This window comes from Pimephales promelas, chromosome 7 (genome assembly GCF_988280905.1).
Source record: "Pimephales promelas chromosome 7, fPimPro1.hap1.1, whole genome shotgun sequence".
Lineage (NCBI taxonomy): Eukaryota > Metazoa > Chordata > Actinopteri > Cypriniformes > Leuciscidae > Pimephales > Pimephales promelas.
Genome location: NC_142775.1, coordinates 37,933,625 through 37,942,852, shown reverse-complemented (window position 1 = coordinate 37,942,852; position 9,228 = coordinate 37,933,625). Strand labels below are relative to the sequence as shown.

The 9,228-nt window shown below is 42.3% G+C and overlaps 1 protein-coding gene across 5 annotated transcripts in view; it reads right to left on the bottom strand.

The window, feature by feature from the left end:
* The window catches only part of cobll1b (cordon-bleu WH2 repeat protein like 1b), a 66,309-nt gene that overhangs the window by 24,399 nt on the left and 32,682 nt on the right, over positions 1 to 9,228 (bottom strand). For all 5 annotated transcript variants that reach the window (XM_089133435.1, XM_039683503.2, XM_039683502.2 and 2 more), the window contains one exon: positions 1,134 to 1,325. In XM_089133435.1, coding sequence (XP_088989561.1) covers positions 1,134 to 1,325 — 192 coding nt within the window. The remainder of the gene's footprint in view (positions 1 to 1,133; positions 1,326 to 9,228) is intronic.

Here is a 9,228-nt window from a genome sequence, read left to right as displayed (position 1 = left end):
GCAAAAGCAACAAATGTCCAGTCTTGTGTAAAGGTTTGCCAACAAACTCCTCAAGCACATCTGTATATTGTAATTTGTTTACAATGTAATTTTTATCATTATTATTCCTGGATGGAGGGAAACTCCAGTGTCAACCAAAATCAACACAATCTTTTTCAATGTTGTTTGCAGAGCACAATGCTGTGACATTATTTAAAGCTGAAGTGTGTTTTTAAAGATTATATGTTGAATAAAGTTATTTTTTCTTATCCAACTAGCAAATGTTTTTCATTTTGTCTAAGCTTAAACTTAATATAATTTAGTTATTTATGCTTTAAAAAATGATTTAAAAATGGGGCACAAAACAAGCATATTAAAACCACAGTGGAGAGATAAATGGGCATTGTTGACAAAGTAAAAATATATATTTTTTTTAATTAATTAATTATTTTTTTATTTTTAAATTTAAAAATTTTCCCCAAAAAAATTTAGAATAAAAAAAGCATTAAACGAAAAATTTTAATTTTGCCTTGGCAACTAACTGAAAAAAAGTAAGTACTAAAACTGATACAAAAAATAAATTAGAGCTAAATAGAAATATATTTAAAAATATATATATAATAATAAAAGCATATAACAAAATTACTAAAGCTTCAACACAAATTAATTGTGATACAAAAAAATTAAATGAGCTAAAATTAAAAAAACTAAAAGCTAAAACAAAATATTAATAAATACTATGATAGTATGTAAATAATGCTAAAATAACACTGATTGAGCGGGTCAACATATTTTTGTAAAATTTTAGACTTTTAACGTCTTTAATTTTGAAATATATTTAAAAATCCACGGGAACTCCGACTATATTGTTAATTCACTTTGACTTTTCACTTCTCTGTCAGCTAGACTTGAAGCTTTTCTGTCATATCATTGTTCAAGTTTCCTGTGTTAATGTCCTGTGTCCTTTTGGTTTCAATAGAGTTCACCTGTGTCGAGTTATGTTGCTCGATTTCGATTTCTTTTGGATTGTCTTGATTATTTGATTAAAACTGTTGCTTGTCTCTTCTCCTGCTGCAAATGTGACATCTTTCCCATGTGAACTCTAAACCAGCCTCCAGCGCTGTACCTAAAACACAACCAACAGAACCCCTCACCTGCCATGGACCTCGATGGTCTTCTCCACCCCTCCAGGAAGGACCACGGCGAGCGTTAAATCCTGCTCCAGCATGTTTTCCTTCTGGTCCATGGCAGGGTGAGGGTGTGCTGGGAGCTTTAGGCTCAGCAATGGAGCATCCAGGCCTTTCTGGACAGGAGGAGGAGGAGGTGCTTTGCTTTTCGATGATCTCCTGTTAAACAAAGAGAAAACGGATTAAAAACATGTTGAATGTATGAGTTACAGGTGCAACTGTTGATATTTGGAATCAACCCAAACAAACACACCCCACCCTTCATTGCTCCATCCCCAAAACACACAAACACGCAATGCAAGAGTGGATGCAAAAAGCGAAGCAAAACACTAGTCGACTTGCCAAACACTAATGCTTGATTAATGTATTAAAAACACTGTCCTGTTCAACACACTATATTTAGAGAAAAAATGACTAAAATCAATAGTGTAAACACTAACGAACACTAGTTTTGTAGTCAAGACCACCTAACCCGAGACCAAGACAAGACCAAGACCAGAGTGTATCGAGACCAAGACCAAGACAAGAGTGTATTGAGACTGAGACAAGACCAAGACTTTTAGGGGCCGAGACCAAGACAAGACCAAGATCAGAGTGTATTGAGACCGAGACAAGACCAAGACCAAAACCAAAGTGTATCGAGACCGAGACAAGACCAAGACTTTTAGGGGCCGAGACCAAGACAAGACCAAGGCCAGAGTGTATTGAGACCGAGACAAGACCAGACCAGAGTGTATCGAGACTGAGACAAGACCAAGACTTTTAGGGGCCGAGTCAAGACCAGACCAGAGTGTATTGAGACTGGGACAAGACCAAGACTTTTAGGGGCCGAGACCAAGACAAGACCAAGACCAGAGTGTATTGAGACCGAGACAAGACTAAGACCAAAACCAGAGTGTATCGAGACCGAGACAAGACCAAGACTTTTAGGGGCCGAGACCAAGACAAGACCAAGGCCAGAGTGTATTGAGACCGAGACAAGACCAAGACTTTTAGGGGCCGAGTCAAGACAAGACCAGAGTGTATTGAGACTGGGACAAGACCAAGACTTTTAGGGGCCGAGACCAAGACAAGACCAAGACCAGAGTGTATCGAGACCAAGACTTTTAGGGGCCGAGACCAAGACCAGAGTGTATTGAGACCAAGACAAGACCAGACCAGAGTGTATGGAGACTGAGACAAGACAAAGACTTTTAGGGGCCGAGTCAAGACCAAGACCAGAGTGTATTGAGACCGAGACAAGACCAAGACTTTTAGGGGCAGAGACCGAGTCAAGACCAAGACCAAGACCAGCGCCCCACACTCCATGACACAATAAAATGTGAAACAGGATCAAAAGAGATTGATCTGAAATCTTCTCAGATTGATCTGAAAGATCCACATTCCCATAAAAACAGAGACATTTAACACTCAAAGCTGAAATAAACCATCTTTATTCAATACTCCTGGGTGACTTCCATCATTTAGTACAGAATGTAAAACTTGTCTTCACTTTTCTCCGCCTTTATTAACAATACATGAACATGAATGCATGGGTGACAGGCAGCGGTAACAAAAGTACATAATTAGCAATGACCAATGAGTCACGTTATTGCTTGGATTTGAATCAGTACATATTACAAACATAAAAGCAAGGATGTTAACAAAAAATTTGTCAATATACTGGTAAATTAGTGATATTTTCACAGTTGTCTGGTCTTGAAAAAAATCCTGAGTCCTCAATGTCCAAGACTGAGACTAAAAGCAGTCGAGTCCGAGACGAGATCGAGAGACCGGTCTCAAGTACTACAACACTAACACAATTTTGCAACACAATGAAATGACATTAAATTGTGCAGCTAGTTTCCATTTGCATGCATGCAATTGCTTTTAGCTGCTGTGACTTTAGACTTCTACGTAAATACCATCTTAGCATGTAAAATAAGTACTCAAACAACCCCATCCTGAACTAAACACTGAACACTGCCAGAAAAATGAGCAAAAATGTTATCATTAGGGGTACAACAGCTTGTCACAAGGGTAATTCCACTTAAATTGACAATCTTGTACCTTAATTACCCCTAAAAGGTTCATAGTAGTACCTTAGGGTACATATTAGTACTTTGGAGTAGGTTCTACTATGAAACTTTTAGGGGTAAAAATACAGTACAAAGTAGTCATTTTAAGGATACAGCTATTGCACCATACTTTTTCTGACAGTGCATATTTGTAAAGCCTACATCATATATACTGTAACAAAATAATGCACGCTGGGACATGCCACTGTCAAGCACAGGCTGATTTATAGCGCAGAGCTTGAAATAGTACAAGGTTTGGCAAACTTTTCCTCATTTTATGCTTGATTATTTCCTCTATTGTTTAAGAATAATAGTCTCTATCCTTCCTCCAGCGCATTACCTCATGACTGGACACCAGAAAGGGTCAATAACGTGTCAAAGTGGTCATGTGTGACCGTCTCAGACTAACGTTTCAAATTTAAAAACAGGATTTTTTTTTCACAGCTTAAATTGGACTTTAATTTTGGACTGGGAAGACATTAGGGCCTCATGACCCTTTCGATTCCTCTTTTAAATCTTATTAAGCCGACACTGTACAAACACTTTGTTGCTCAATGTGGTCAATTTTAGGTTATAGGGCATTGAACACCTCAGAATGTATTACGATTACGCCATAAGAAAAGGGTTTTGTTTGAATGTCAAATTAATCCAAATACGATCTGCAGAAATAATAATGGTGGGCATCAGAAACACAATTAATCACCATCTACTGAGTCTGACATACTAACAGTTCACAAATATCTCTCAACAGCAGACAATATTTTATACCAATTACCTGACTTTTATTTGATTTACAAGATTCCCTGTGGAGAGTCAGGAATAGTACACGCCTAAGAAACTGAGTGTAAACATTACGCAGGAAGTTGGGAAAGCCCCTGAAATGTGTGCATTAGCATAGCATGTTATGTTTGAGTTGGTAGGGCAGGCCAAAGTAAACACAAGCGTTTCTGACACGGTAAGCAGACACGTTGAAAACAGACGTTTCAAATAGCAAACGCCCCATTAGTGTCCACCAAAGCCCTCATCAACATACATCTGAAGATTTATTTGCATAAATGGCGTTTTTACTTCAAAGGTGCCGTGGCTCGTCCAATCAGAATTACAAGATTCATTGAATTGAATTGTATCTGTTATGAAAACACAGCATTGTACGCATCTTTCATTGAAAAGCAATACCAGAATGCATTAAGACAAAAAACAAATAATCCAAAAATGGTAGTTTTCTCTCTCTCTTCTTTCCATTTGTATCCGTTTCGAACCTGAAAGGACTATGATGCAGTGGATTGAGAGGAATATTATGAATATAAAATTACTTCTAATGGGATAATTTCATTTTTCAAAGTATTTCAAACAGTAAATAGAGCCATGGGCCTTCAAGACACCTGCACAAACATCGCCCGAGACACAATGTTGATATTTTAAGGATTCACAACTGTCCACCTCTTTAACCATAACAGCTTTATCAAACCTCCTGCATAGTCTCCCAGGTAATGATTTATAGTTAAACATCACCCAGTGAGTGACATACAAGTTGAAAATGGTACATCCAACTTTGTCTGTATACATACAATATACGTAAACCAATAGTATACAGCAAATCTCAACTGCATGATGATATCATTTCAAAATATAAACTATATTATTGCACAGCTTTTTATATATATATAAAAAGTTGGCTGCAACTTAAGTATATCAAACTTTATCTGCATGCATAGTGTATACTCACATAAAATGATATACACACACAATATATATATATATATATATATATATATATATATTATTGTTATTACTATATATATATATATATATTCGGACACAGCAACTGTCTTACATTGTATCTCCCTTTTTTTGTCAATGTTGCCTCGTGTGTCTGAGGTCTGTTTTTGTATTTGAAAAAAGCTAAATAAAATTTTCAACAAAAAAAAAAAGGGACACACGTGGCAGCGTTTTTGCTGTCAGCTGAATTTAAATGACAAAGAGCTTCATGGAAACATCTGACAGCATGCATGCATTGTTTGACTTGTTTTGTTGACATGAGAGGCTTGCATGTAAACCGGGCTGCAAAGACAAAAGCTGACATGTTGTTTTGTTTTTTTGAGGTGTTTGTGGGACGGACTAAAGCAGAGCTGTGAATCTGAAAGTACAAGCAAACGATGGACGTCTGGGCCTGTATACGACTATGAGAGGCTGATCAGTGAGTGTTTTTGACCACTATCTCAGAACAGTGAATGACACACCGGCGTGTCGGAGCTTGACTAAAGGAAGGCCTTTTCCTGTGACGCATCGCTTGAGATCTAAACTCATTCATCATCAGCACAGATAGCTATCATTAAACAAAACCACATATCATGAATAAACTCGAGCTCTCACACAAACGCATGCTTTGCTCACAATGGCAGCAAAAAAAAACATCTTTAGGAGTTACGAACTTAAAAAAATCTTTTTGTAACTTGAACTAAAAAGCATCACATGAAATCTTTTGATTTGTCAAAATTGTAAGAAATGTTTTCACAAACTTGATAAAAAAACACATTTGCATACTGTATGCTTTTAAATCCAGTTACAAGCTGATTTTCAAAAGACAAATTGGATTTAAAGTCATTTTTTGTCATGTAGGAATACAACATAGACTACAAAAGTTTGGGGTCGGTAAGATTTCTTAAAGTCTCTTATACAGTAAAAAGTGTCAAATATTAATATCATTTAAAATAACAGTTTTATATTTGCATGTTTTCTTTAATCTACTTTATTCCTGTGATTCAATGTCTTCAGCGTCACATGATCCTTCAGAAATCATTCTAAAATGCTGATTGGCAGAAGAAACATTTATTATTATCGCTGTTGAAGCTGTTTAATATTTTTGTGGAAACCATGACAAGTCTTATAAACCGATGGAGAAAGCAACTGTATTCAATTAAGTCGGGTTAACAGGATGATGTGTCACATGTCTGTCCTGTCTTTGTTATGCACATGAGTTTTGTTATGTTGAGCCATGTGCTCTTGTCGTTGTCTGATCCCTCCCCTTGTTATCTGATCATTGGTTTAATTGTCCCACCTGTTATCCTCGTTTACCTCATTGTTGCCTGCCTATTTAGCCTTCCTGTGTTTGCTGTCCTGTGCTCGTTCGTTGTTAATGGTATGGTTATGTTGTGTGTAGTTCTGTGCCTGCCACGTCATGTCTTTGGATTTAGTTTTGAGACCTGGATTTCTTTTGTTTGGTTTGTTTGATTTATGTTTCACTTAATTAAAAGCTTCAAATCTACTCTGCATTTGAGTCCTCACTCCACTCTACACAACCCGAACCGTGACAGAACGAACGAGCCATTTGAGGACTCAGCAGAGGGAGTGATTTGAAGCTATGATGTCTGGTTCCTGCAAAAAGGAGGTTCGTATTTCTTCTCCTGCTACCCAGGATGAGAGGAAGCAGCAGAGGGGGAGTTCGCAATCTGGGGAGGTTCCGCCTCGGATGAATATTTTCGAGTGCTTTGCATTATGGGCTCGTATTACGGAGGAGACCATGGTGGTAGAATCTTCCAAGCCCCCTTCCATCGAACACGGACGGTCGTTTGAGGGAACTCGTTTGGCCAGGAGGAGGGTTCCTCTTCTGGGGGTCCCAGTTCCGGTGATCCCGAAACGGAGGAGGAGAAGGAAGACTTCCTCCGTGACTGACCCGGTGAGCCCAGTCCCGGTGGTCCCGGTTCCGGTTGTCCGGAGAAGGAATCACGTCCCGTCTGTCCAGCGAGAGACTGTTCACGCCCCGTCTGCCCAGCGAGAGACTGTTCACGTCCCGTCTGCCCAGCGAGAGCCGGTGCCTGTCCCTGAGCCGGTCCCTGTCCCTGAGCCGGTCCCTGTCCCTGAGCCGGTGCCTGTCCCTGAGCCGGTGCCTGTCCCTGAGCCGGTGCCTGTCCCTGAGCCGGTGCCTGTCCCTGAGCCGGTGCCTGTCCCTGAGCCGGTGCCTGTCCCTGAGCAGGTGCCTGTCCCTGAGCCGGTGCCTGTCCCTGAGCCGGTGCCTGTCCCTGAGCCGGTGCCTGTCCCTGAGCCGGTGCCTGTCCCTGAGCCGGTGCCTGTCCCTGAGCCGGTCCCTGTCCCTGAGCCGATGCCGGTGCCTGTCCCTGAGCTGGTGCCTGTCCTTGAGCTGGAGCTCATGTTGGTTCAGGACCGAGTGTTTTTGTCTGTGTTTGTGTCCGTTCTTGTGACTGTGTCTGTTTTAGTGTCAGTTCCTGAGCCGGCGCCTGTTCCCGAGCCGGAGGCAGAGCCAGCGCCTGTTCCCGAGCCGGAGGCAGAGCCAGCGCCTGTTCACGAGCCAGTGTCTGGTCCCGAGGGTTCTTCACCGCCCTGGCTGCCCGAGTGGTCTTCCCCGTCCTGGCCACCCGAAGGGTCTGCACCGCCCTGGCCGCCCGAGGGGTCTGCACCGCCTTGGCCACCCGAGGGGTTTTTACCGCCCTGGCCACCTGAAAGATCTGCTCCATCCTGGCCGCCCGAAGGGTTTTCACCGCCCTGGCCGCCCGAAGGGTTTTCACCGCCCTGGCCACCTGAGGGGTCTTCACCGCCCTGGCCGCCCGAGGGGTCTTCACCGCCCTGGCCGCCCGAGGGGTCTTCACCGCCCTGGCCGCCCGAGGGGTCTTCACCGCCCTGGCCGCCCGAGGGGTCTTCACCGCCCTGGCCACCCGAGGGGTCTTCACCGCCCTGGCCACCCGAGGGGTCTTCACCGCCCTGGCCACCCGAGGGGTCTTCACCGCCCTGGCCGCCCGAAATGTCTGCTCCGCCCTGGTCGTCCGAGGGCTCTTCACCGCCCTGGCCACCTGATGGACTTTGTTTCTCGTTCTGGCCGCCCAATGGACTTTGTGTTTTGCCTGTGTCTCACAGGACTAAACGATTTGCCCCTCCCGTCCCGACCCTGGTCTGTCCCTCCTGTCCCACCCTGGTCTGTCCCCCCCTCCCGCCCTGGTCTATCCCTCCTGTTCCGCCTGATAGAGCGTCTGGTAGCCGCTCCGTAGGGAGGGGGTAGTGTCACATGTCTGTCCTGTCTTTGTTATGCACATGAGTTTTGTTATGTTGAGCCATGTGCTCTTGTCGTTGTCTGATCCCTCCCCTTGTTATCTGATCATTGGTTTAATTGTCCCACCTGTTATCCTCGTTTACCTCATTGTTGCCTGCCTATTTAGCCTTCCTGTGTTTGCTGTCCTGTGCTCGTTCGTTGTTAATGGTATGGTTATGTTGTGTGTAGTTCTGTGCCTGCCACGTCATGTCTTTGGATTTAGTTTTGAGACCTGGATTTCTTTTGTTTGGTTTGTTTGATTTATGTTTCACTTAATTAAAAGCTTCAAATCTACTCTGCATTTGAGTCCTCACTCCACTCTACACAACCCGAACCGTGACATGATGTCATTAAAAAACGACATGAAGAAACATGACTAATGTCTCAGTGAATGCTTGCACACAATTTAATTCATTAATAAGCCAAACCAATGTCTCAATGCATAAACTCAAGAGACATATGGTCACATTAGGGCACTTCAGAACGCACCTCAACTCGGATATATTCAAAACACCTGTTCTGTGTTGTGGGGGGAAATATCTGAACAACATGTGCGAGTCCTCAATACAAGGGCGAGGCGAAAGTTTAAAGCAGGCACAGGCAGCCATGCATTCACATCACAGATCCTAACGCTGGATAATCTGCATTATCAGTAACGACTCAACACACACGACAACATTTTTAGACTATCTCCGATCATCAGACATCAGTAAACTAAGGTCGTACGGCTCATTACTGGAATATCTGAAATACCAGCACAGAATCCCCCCAAATTGAAGTATGTAAATTATGAAAACGCTCTTATATTTGAGCTTTTTCTCGTCTAGATTGCAGTTCTGCTTACTTGGTACTTTGAACATCTACTAACTATCATCCTGGGATGCTTTAAAGGAGCATTTCACCCATTTCAACATTAATCTTTATTGAAAGTGGATCATATATGTAGTCGAAATGTAAAATAATT